Here is an 11,232-nt window from a genome sequence, read left to right as displayed (position 1 = left end):
AATTATGGAGTAATACACAAATATAATCTAAATTAAAAACATATTCAATAATATACATTTCCATTTCACAGACTCTGACTCATGGAAAAGGCTCAGTGAAAAAGTCATGAAAACTAATGATACTGACAACATGTTTGGCAATGTGTTCTGAGGCATGACTAATTAGGAAAAAAAAAACAAATATGAGGGCAAGGAGTTGGGGAGGATCAAGCTACTGTCTGTAATCACTAATGGGATAAACATTAATAAATAGAAATTGTTGAAATCAAGTTCCTAGAAAGGATTCATGGAAGCATTTCCTGGGAAACTGGTTACACTTATTCTTGGAAGTCAGATTGGAAACCAGTTGGCAGACAGATGATTAGCAGCTTCCGGAATTATAGTTGTGCAGGCTGCGGAAGCCGGGACCTAAACCCCTAGGTTCAAAATCCGAGGTGCTGAGCATCTCTGTCAAAGGACGCAGCAGGAGGAAGCCAGATAAGTGCCAGCTGGTCTCTGTCCATTATGTGCAGTAGGATTAACTTGGCGAGAACTGGAAGATCATGATTCACTATACTCTACGGAAGTATAGAAAGAAGAAAGTCTGTGCTCTGGGAAATTTAGTATGTGCCAGAGACATGGAATAGAGAAGGGGGTAGTTTCCTGAATGGTCGTGGCAAGACATCAACTCAGGAGTTATGTTTCTTGTAGAATATTACAGGTTTCTTACCTTGGCTATCAGCATGAAATGGAATATTGTTATAACTTCAAGTGTAATTGTGGTGTTGCAAGTTTGCTATCCTCACCGTTGAATTTTGCTCTTTTTGAGCACTTCATAATATTGCTATCTATTCACAGTCAATCAGTCTTTGAGGTTTTTTTTAAGTGTTTATTTATTTTTGAGAGAGAGAGACACAGAGCACAAGCTAGGAGGGGCAGAGACAGAGGGAGACACAGAATCCGAAGCAGGCTCCAGGCTCCGAGCTGTCAGCACAGAGTCCGATGCGGGACTCGAACCCACAAACCGTGAGATCGTGACCTGAGCTGAAGTCGGTCACTCAACCGACTGAGCCACCCAGGCGCCCCAAGGGTTTTTTTTAAAATATATAAATTTGCTTGTTTATTAATGTTCGTAGGTAGAATAACAGTTCCTCAAATACACCCATATTCTAAATCTTGGAATTTGTGAATATGTTACTTTATGTGGAAAAGGTTAGTAAGGTAGCAGATGGAATTAAAGTTGCTAATCAGTTGACCTTAAAATAGGGACATTGCCAGATAGGCATGACATAATCTTAAGCATCCTGAAAAATGGGAGAGAGAGGCAGAAGAGTAGGTCGGAGTGAGGCAGAGTAAGATCGACCTGACCCTCATTGCTGTATCTGAAGACGGAGGAAGGAGAAAATGGGCTAAGGAATGCATCTGGCCACCAGAAACTGAAAATGGCAAGAAAGTAGATATTCCCATAGAGCCTCTGGAAAGGAATGTGGCTCTGCCAGCATAGTGATTTTAGCCCAGTGAGATTGTACCTGACTTCTCACCTATGGCACTATAAGATAATAAATGAGTATTGTTTATTCCACGAATTTGATGTAGTTTGCTTTGGCAATAACAGAAAAACTAAGACACTAGTATATTTCTGAAAACCAGAAAAATTTCCACTACTACATCTAAAATCTGGAGCCATTAACAGAGGAGACATTTGGCCTCAGCTTGGCCAAAAAAGTTTTGGCTGCTCCCCATGACTGCTATGCCCTTGCTTATGTTTTGGGGTAAAAATTGGATTCTTTCTCTTGGTTGAAGATTATGGCCATGATAACAACTTGGATCGTTAAAATTCACGAGCAGGACCGTTTACAGAGGAGTTTGCTGATTTTAAATTTTATAACGCGACGGACGATGAATTTTTTCCCCCAAATATTCTTTCATTATGCCTTTATGTGCTCCTCTAGCCATGTAAGTGTCATGACCATTTCCTAAACATGATGGGGGAGGAGGGGAGAAGATGAGGAAGAGAGGGAGCATATAAGGGAAGACAGGATCCGAGAGAATGCATGGAATAAAGCAATTCTACTAATAACTCTACAATAATCTGCTGTGTCATCTAGTAAAATTCTATCTGGCTCTTCTCTCAGTTTCCTCCTCTACAAAGTAGGTTGAATGTGATGAACCCGACAGCTCCTTTTACATTCAGATTTTATTATGTAGGTAGGAAAGGAGGAAGTAAATAGAGCATGGTGAGATACACTGAGATCAGCTTAGCAGACTGGGTGTTTTCCAAGCTTCGAGTACCCTGCAATCCATTTCCTAATTTCGACATGTTTGAAGACCATATCAAATAAAAATGGGAAAAAAAATATTTAAACATTGCTTGTTCTGTATGAATATAATGTCTCTGGTTGCTATCGTGCTGTCTGTGGTAGTATGTTATGCTATCTGTGTTATCTACTACATAGTTAGCATCTATGTTACATGTTAGCACCTTATATTTATAACACTTGGATGTGGGAGAGAATCTGGTACAAATAAAGAATATCTCATTTCATTTCAATATGCAGCGGGAACAATCATTTTCAATGATAATAAAGGTTTCATGTATAGAGTTAGATTCACTGTGTATGTTGGCAAAGAACCCCGGTGCAAGTTCACACCTGCTGAGCCTAGTTCCTTCCCAGCTAGGTTTGTTCCCATCTAAGTTGTTCTTATACAAATGGAGATAATTTGAGCAGATTGAAAACAGTAATTGGAGTACAGGGATTTAGTCAATTTAAAAAAATATGTGACATACCTTCACTGTGATTAGCTAAAGCTCATAGGTGCTCTTTTCTGAAATTTTACACCCACACCCTAGTCTTTCATTTGAATAACCTGCATGCACAGCCTCATCATGTAAATCTAAATTTTGTTCACACATTCTTCAAATTTCTCTGATGCATAATGTCTCTATGATGTCTTTTTATGCATGGTCTATATTTATTGTCTGAACAAGACATTCAAATCTCTTGAGATATCATTGAGAAAAAGGCTGTACCTAGAAACTGTTGGCATCCAAGGAAGTCCTGCTTCAACAGGAGAAAATATGCAAGCCCAACCAAAATTAGCGCACAGCCTTTAAAATCTGAGATTTCCAATGGCCATTGCCAGCAGTAATGATAACACAATTCCTACTTGACACATCACTAATAAATAACAACATTGACAGCAGATTTGGACAGCAGAAAAAAGAGTTTATTAAAATAAGATCATTTGACTTTTCTTCTATTTTTGAGAGAAATGCAAAACCATAAATTCTATCAACAATGCAATTTGAATTACTAATTAATCTTGTAGTCTGACAGGGTTCTTCTATCAGCCGGTGTTTGAGAGCAGGCAAGGTAAAGTTGGTGGCAATCAGGGAATATTAGATGCTTTCAAATGAAGAGAATTAAGACAATAGATAATCTCATCACAGAATCTGCCTGTTTCAAATGGATTTGGCTCTTCAACACACTAATCAGTAGAAGCCAGATCTACAGAGTGCGAATTACAAGATGGATGGAAACTTCTCAAAGGAAAATAGATTGGCGACAGAAATTGGATCCATAGCTCAGGGAGGGGAAACCACAGACTCTATAACCCAGAGGTCTGAAGCCCTGGGATCCATAGCCCAGTGAGTAGCAGCTTCTGGACCCAAAGCCCACAGACCCAGGGTAAGCAGTCCAGCAGGGGTTGCAGAACGTGGAGGTCCTCGGGAGGGAGCAGGACGTCTGGCAGGGGCTGGACACCACGCAGGACGTCCGGCAGCTGGTGGGCTCACAGCAGGTCTCCTGACAGCCGCTGTAGAGGGAGGAGCCCAGCTGGCAGGTGCTGGGAGAGCAGAGGTCAGTGCGGTAGACCAGGTTGCTGGGGTAGGAAGAGCCACAGGAGAAGCTTGGGTAGCGCAGGTAGCCCCCAAGGGAGCGGGAAGAGAAGTTTCCAGAGCAGCAGCTGTAGGACATGTTGAAGGGAGATGTGAGTTCAGCTGAGTTACAGTGAGAAGGTTCTGAGGTTGAATGTCGCCTCCTAGACTGGGGCATTTATATACCCTCAGCAGAAGGTGTGGTGGCCTACATGGTCATCCTTTACGTATTTGTGCGTCTTCATTTACATATGTGTAACTCAGAAATCTCTGTAATTGCAGTTGGATAGTCTCCCACATCTTGTATTTATGGGTGCTATAATTTTGGTGTTACAGCCAAAGCCAATGAACTGCTCCTAGGTCAGAAATACCGTGACCGTTTGACATTAATGATTATCCCATCTAAGCCAGGAAAGTCTTTCCTTTCCTCTTGTCAGAATCAGAATCGTCAGGTATTTTGTTTCCGGCAATAATGGGCACATACTTTTCTCAAATGGTAGGAAATAAAATATAACTATTTTCCTTCTTTTTGAATTGATCAGAGGCATAGTTTTGGCTTTAGTAGGAACATAGTAAATACTGACCTTACTTGTCACCATGTTTTCTCATTTTCCAAAATTACTGTCCATCTATATCCACATTCTCTTACACAATATGTCTCAGATCCAATGGAAGGGGGAAAAGATGCCAGCCAATCATTGACTGTTAAAGGCACAGAGAGAAGCCTGGGCATTTATTTGGAGACATGGCTACAGTGAGGGACAGTACCAAAACAGAATTGCCAGTGGAGATCAGTGGGGGCCTTTAGGAGGAGAATCAAAGAACTAAGCAATATTTAAATGAGGGAAGAAAATAATTGGGTTTTAGATTCAATATATCTGATACGAAGCCTGTAGTCCTAATAGATTCTCATCCATACGTGTATCAGCCCTGAGAATTTCCTTCTCAGATCCTCAACTGCAGGAGGCTTAGTTGACTAAGGGCCCCATTGTGCTATGATACAGCAGAGATATTAGAGAAACTAGGTCCTGGGACACATGGGATGTCTCTGATTCCAGTTATGAGCAAAGTACACTATTAACCTATGTTATATATGCCTCTTAGACTCTTTTTTCCGTTTTCATTCTTTTTATGACTTTATGCTTTAGCTTGGGAATTTCTTTCTACCCCATCTCCCAATTCATTCATTTTCTGTTCCTCTTTGTTCCCTCTCCTGATAAAACATATCAGTTAAGTTTTATAAATCAGATATATTGTAAATTTCCAATATTTCAATGAGGTTCTGTTGTGTGGCTTTTAGTTTTCTGCCAAAATTCTCAATCTTACCTTTACTTCTTTAAACGTAATCATTCCTTAATAATACCTTCCTGTTTCCTATTGTTAAATTCTTCTTCACATAATTATTTTAATGTCTGATTTTGAAATGTGGACCATGTATTTCAGATTGTGTTTTCTGGTGTTCTCTTTTGTTTGTCTTTTCTTCTCATATTCCCACAATATTTTGAGAGGTTAATAGATATATATTTGTGAAACACACACACACACACACACACACATCCCAGAATGATGTACCCTTTTCCAGGAAGAATTGACTTATGCTTCAGGCAGGCTTCTAGGATAAGGTCACAGCACCCTGGGTCGTTTTAATCCATTCAGTGGTTGAGATGGTTCAAACCTGGGCTTCAGTCCGTATGAAAAAGCTGTTTATAAATAATTCAATTTTACTTCTAGGAATTGGCTCTCCAAGGTCTGGGATATTTGACATGACCTCAACTCTGGTAGATGCTGAATTCCAATATTATTTCTTAAGCCCAGTGAGTTTATGGAATTCTCTTAGCCTCTCAGTCAGTACTTTCAAAATCAACATACAATTTTAAGCGAATGGCAACTCCAGATGTAGGTTCATTTCTTGTGACTTAGTTCTGGCCCATATAGTACCTCTGGGACTCTGGCATACTTAGGTATTTTCTATTCTCATTGAGAGAAAAGTTTCAATATTTTAAGCAACATTAACTTGCTAATTATATAGAATTTTGAAAAATTTTATTTTAACAATACTTAGGAATGATTCAAATAAGTGAGTTGCTACAGTGAAGGTGACCATTTAAAAGTCGTGTTATAGTAGTTTCAATGGTAGTAGACGACACTACCAAATCCAGGAGATTCAAATGCTACCATTGTGGGCGTCCAGCCTTTCTTTCCAACTCTGTCTGCAATTTCCATACCACGTACACACACTTTACACTGCGTTGCAATACGGCCTTAAGTGACCATGTCCTCTCATCCCTGCCTGCTTTTCTCATCCCATTTTATCTTCCCAGATCTTTTCATATTTATTTATATCTAGTGACACCCCATCCCTAACATAAGCTGTCGTATCCTGCCTACCTCCCCTGGGTAATCATCTGTACACTCCAAAGTGTACTGATTACTGGGGTAGCTACAAAACTCTACCCGAGGATTTGGTTCACTCCATAAGGGCTTGGCGAGCCCTGTGCAGGGAATTCTCCACTAAGATTGAATTCCAGTCGTCCTGGCTTGGTAACTCGCCTGCATTGCTTTCCTTCCATTGTCTACCACACTTCGCACTCCCCTGCAGGTGATTACCAGATCCACTCCCAGAGGAACAACTTGCATTTGAATCCATGTTCTCAGCCATTGTTTCTGGATGATTTATAGAAAAAGAAAAAAAAAAAACAAAAACATACTTGGATACCTCACTGATATGCTTATTGAGAAATCTTCAATGTTGCTCCGCTGTATAAAATTTAAATTAAATGATCCCTAGGGAGAAATACCAAGAATATATTACAGACAGAAATGTGCTTGATAACTGCATGTAACACATATAAGAAAAGCAGCCATGACATCTTTGTCTAATAAACATACTTTCAAGATTGCAGAATTCAAATGCTTCTAACCTATCTTGGAAAATAACCACACATTTTATGGCTATAATTAATAATACATAGTGAGTCAAGAGAATCTTTAATTAAGAAGTATGGGTTTTTGCTTATTGAACTTCTAACCTAAAAAATTAGTAAAAGAACCATCCCCAGCATGTTAGTGACTGGTCACTTGAAGAACAGCAAGTAGGTGCCAAACGTTGTAACTCTCAACTATGGATGAGATTCTGTGGGAAACATGCCTCAAATATGAAATCCATTTTATTCAGAGTTTCATGATGGGACTCTGCTATCAAAAGATCAGAAGCCACTACAGGTACAGCCCCGAGTGATAAATTTTATGTGAGTATCACAATTTTTAATTGTTGATAAATAAATCAGTTCAAAAAAATGTGGAAGTCTATGCTATATAAAACAAACAATATAATCTCTGGGTCCAAGGTTAAAGAATTAGCCCAAGGTTGGGGAATCGACAAATCTTTTTGAAAATTATATTAACTTAATGTGGATGAAGATTTAGAGATTTAGAGGCAAAAGGATGAGAAGAATGCCTCTTGTTAAGAAGGATACTTGAACAAGGAACCAAGAGTAATTGAAGACAAATTCATTAACTTTTGCAATTTGCCTAATACATCTATGCTCCCTTTTAACCCACAAGTTTTATCTTCAAGATTATTTTGCTTTTTTCCATCTTTATTGAAGTACAAGAGACAAATAAGCTATATGTATTTAAGGTGTATGATGTGATATTTAGATATAAGTCTACATTGTGAATGATTATCAAAATCAAACAATTTTTAATTTTTTGCCATTCCACATGGTTACAATTTTTGTGCATGTGGTTAAAACACTTGAGAATATCTTTCTTAGCAAATTTTAACTATATTAACATGGTATTTGTATTATTAGTAACTACAGCTACCATGTTGTACATTAGATCCTCAGAATGTATTCATCGCACATAACTAAAACCTTGCATTCTTTGACCAACATTAAGATAATTTTAAAGAGTTATGTTTAAAAGCAGAAAAAATTGGGAAGTAATAGTACCCACAGTACTGTATCAATAGGATACTTTCCCATTTGCTGACGCACAAAGCAAGGAGAAATTCCAATTTTGAAAGATGGAAAATCAAGGACTCACCAAGTAGCTGTTTGAATTGGGTCATTTACTTCTCTACTCAGTCCTCTTCTTTCTAGAAAGTCTAGATGATGCTACTTTTATTTTTTTTTAATTTTTTTAACGTTTATTTATTTTTGAGACAGAGAGAGACAGAGCATGAACGGGGGAGGGTCAGAGAGGGGGAGACACAGAATCTGAAACAGGCTCCAGGCTCCGAGCTGTCAGCACAGAGCCCGACGCGGGGCTTGAACTCACGGACCGTGAGATCATGACCTGAGCCGAAGTCGGCTGCTTAACTGACTGAGCCACCCAGGGGCCCCGATGATGCTACTTTTAAAATGGGTACAAATTATTGAGAAAATTCAATAGTTGTTATCATTACCATTGTGAGTGTATTAGAGTTTTATTAGAAAGTAAAATAAGAAAATATTGACATCAACCATGATACTACATTCTCCAGGGTCTAAAATATTATTTCACTGGTTTCATTTTATTTATTTATTTTTCACTGACATTATTTTAACATGGAACTTAGAAAGCAGTTGGTTATACTCTAAGAATACGATAGATTATCAAACTTAAAAAACACTTTCAATTTCTAGTTCAACAATGGCAAAAAAGAACAAAACAAGAAAGAAAAAGGAGATAATCAAACTTAACACAGAAAAAACAAGAGTGGAAAGTGGTGGGGGCACAGATTGAGTTGGAGACAGAGAGGGACAGAGACAGAGACAGAGAGAAAGAGAGAGAGATTCATGTACCCTGAGGAAAAGGGACTGAAAAGAAACATTTAGGCAAGAAAACGTAGGGAGGTACCTGGCTGTGCAACTACCAAAATAACATTCAAACCCTGTGCCGTAAAAAGCTAAGACATTCTGAGATGGTAGAAGACCTGGATATTTATAAATGAAGATGATAAAAAAGGATAGCACACCAAAATTCATAAGGTACACTACTGTTGAAAGTTTTTGAGTATAAAGACATCAGGATGTAACAGATCATCATTTAAGAATGCGCTAGAAAAAAGGCTAAAGTCCCTAAGCTTATATGGTTCTCTTTCCGCTGTTCCCTGCCCTCACCATAGTGGTGTGTTTTTCTTGACTGCCCGGAGAGGGACTTAGATTGATCCTCCCCGGGGTTGTTTCAACTGCGCCCTTTTGTTGTCACCCTATCCTTAGGTATGTGGCAAGGTGTCCATCAATGTCCGGTCATTTCTCTCGGTCTTTGTTTTACGTCTTTTGTCTCTCTTCATTGGACAAGAGATGCAGTGGGTAACTAGTGCTTGGTGCATCTCTCTCCATTGTTGGCATAACGAATTACCACCAAGTAATTCTGGAGCATGGGAATGAATGGTGACAAGGGGGATCTTTCAAGGAAGGCTCCATCTAGGTAGAAACTGTGCCTCCGATCCATGCACCAGAAAAAAAAAAAAAATTGATGTGATCTCATTCCCCACTCTTAGGAGGGAGGCATCCATCAACAAAACCAGATGTTGATACACAAGAAGCAGATGCAGGAAGCACAAGCCCAAGGAAAATCTCTCCTGGCTCCGGTGCTTTCCTCATCATGATGGGATGATCATTAATGTCATACAGTCACGGTATTTCTGACCTAGGAGCAGTTCATTGGCTTTGGCTGTAACACCAAAATTATAGCACCCATAAATACAAGATGTGGGAGACTATCCAACTGCAATTACAGAGATTTCTGAGTTACACATATGTAAATGAAGACGCACAAATACGTAAAGGATGACCATGTAGGCCACCACACCTGCTGCTAAGGGTATATAAATGCCCCAGTCTAGGAGGCGACATTCAACCTCAGAACCTTCTCACTGTAACTCAGCTGAACTCACATCTCCCTTCAACATGTCCTACAGCTGCTGCTCTGGAAACTTCTCTTCCCGCTCCCTTGGGGGCTACCTGCGCTACCCAAGCTCCTCCTGTGGCTCTTCTTCCCCCAGCAACCTGGTCTACCGCACTGACCTCTGCTCTCCCAGCACCTGCCAGCTGGGCTCCTCCCTCTACAGCGGCTGTCAGGAGACCTGCTGTGAGCCCACCAGCTGCCGGACGTCCTGTGTGCTGTCCAGCCCCTGCCAGACGTCCTGCTCCCTCCCAAGGACCTCCACGTTCTGCAGCCCCTGCTGGACTGCTTACCCTGGGTCTGTGGGCTTTGGGTCCAGAAGCTGCTACTCACTGAGCTATGGATCCCAGGGCTTCAGACCCCTGGGTTATAGAGTCCATTGCTTCCCTCTGCTGGCCTATGGATCCAGATTCTGCCGCCCTAACTACTTTACCTCGAGGAGCTGTTACAGGCCAACCTGTGAATCTGGCTTCTATACATCAACTTGTTGAGGGTCCAGATGCTTTTGAGGATTGATGTCAAAGTCTCTACTTGGCACAGCCACCATTTTCATTTCCACCAATTACTACTAATCTTTTATTCCTAAATCATCAGTTTCTTGCATCATCGACTTCTGGCTGACTCTGAACTTAATGGGTATTCTCAAATTAAGTTCTAAATTCTGTACTATTGATTGAATACATGCTTCATTGAAATGCAATTGAAAATGAAAATTTTAATCTAATAAATGTATGTAATCCGGCACTCAAATATATTGTTCATCTTCTTTTTATTATTATTATTTGCTTGTAGTTGTTTGTATTTTATGGATTTGGGAGATTTAGATGAATATCAATATGACTCTGAAACCAAGTTTGTGAACTTACCACATGATAGATTTGAGCACATTTCTGTTGACATTGGATATGTTTCCTGTTGGGGGTAGTCATTTCCTGGAGGTCTATATTGTACATGTCTCACTGTCAGTGACATTTGCCTAAGAATAAAGGACATGCGTTTTTGCTGAAAAAGGAACACAAAGAAATTGGTACATACACTAGAAATGCAGACAACAAGAATACGATGTAATTTATAAGGTGAGGCTACACATCGTCAGACACATACCTCAAAGTCTAGAATCTGAGTGTGGATTTTCAGCAGAAAAAAAAAAAATGAGCTCCCAGGTCAGGTGCTATGTATGCTCTCTGTTGGTTAGCATAAGTGCCAGGGTCTCTGCCTGCCACAGGGGAAGTGTTCCCGAGCCTTGGCTATAAACATGTGTAAGATTCACAGTGATCTTAGATGGGTAGTAACTGGGTTAAGGAAGTGTGGATAACCTCCTAATGCTTCTCCAAGGTTCAACCTGAATCAGGCAAAGAGAAACATACCCAAGCAATGTTGAACAAGCATTTATGTTTATGAGGCTTAACTTCAATCTCTGTCTCCCCAAAATAGGCTGAAGTCAGAAACCTGGGTGCAGGTGGTTTACTTGGCACAAGATC

General features: G+C 39.9%; 2 protein-coding genes across 2 annotated transcripts; one reads left to right on the top strand and one right to left on the bottom strand.

Annotated features, from left to right (window-relative positions):
* Positions 1-3,524: 3,524 nt before the first annotated feature.
* On the bottom strand, positions 3,525-4,010 carry LOC122492317 (keratin-associated protein 13-1-like). The gene has a single exon (XM_043596032.1). The coding sequence runs from the start codon at positions 3,954-3,956 to the stop codon at positions 3,525-3,527; it is 432 nt and encodes a 143-aa protein (XP_043451967.1). The 5' UTR covers positions 3,957-4,010.
* A 5,692-nt stretch (positions 4,011-9,702) lies between these two features.
* Positions 9,703-10,483, top strand: LOC122492316 (keratin-associated protein 13-1-like). The gene has a single exon (XM_043596031.1). It carries the CDS (start codon positions 9,757-9,759, stop codon positions 10,240-10,242), a length of 486 nt encoding a protein of 161 aa, XP_043451966.1. The 5' UTR covers positions 9,703-9,756; the 3' UTR covers positions 10,243-10,483.
* Positions 10,484-11,232: the final 749 nt, after the last annotated feature.

This window comes from Prionailurus bengalensis, chromosome C2 (genome assembly GCF_016509475.1).
Source record: "Prionailurus bengalensis isolate Pbe53 chromosome C2, Fcat_Pben_1.1_paternal_pri, whole genome shotgun sequence".
Lineage (NCBI taxonomy): Eukaryota > Metazoa > Chordata > Mammalia > Carnivora > Felidae > Prionailurus > Prionailurus bengalensis.
The sequence above is the reverse complement of the archived record's forward strand: the minus strand, read 5'-3'. Positions and strand labels throughout refer to the sequence as shown.

What these genes read in the sequence shown, in the direction of transcription:
- LOC122492316 (XM_043596031.1), top strand. Translation starts at nt 9,757, where the DNA reads ATGTCCTACAGCTGCTGCTCTGGAAACTTCTCTTCCCGCTCCCTTGGG.
- LOC122492317 (XM_043596032.1), bottom strand. Translation starts at nt 3,956, where the DNA reads ATGTCCTACAGCTGCTGCTCTGGAAACTTCTCTTCCCGCTCCCTTGGG.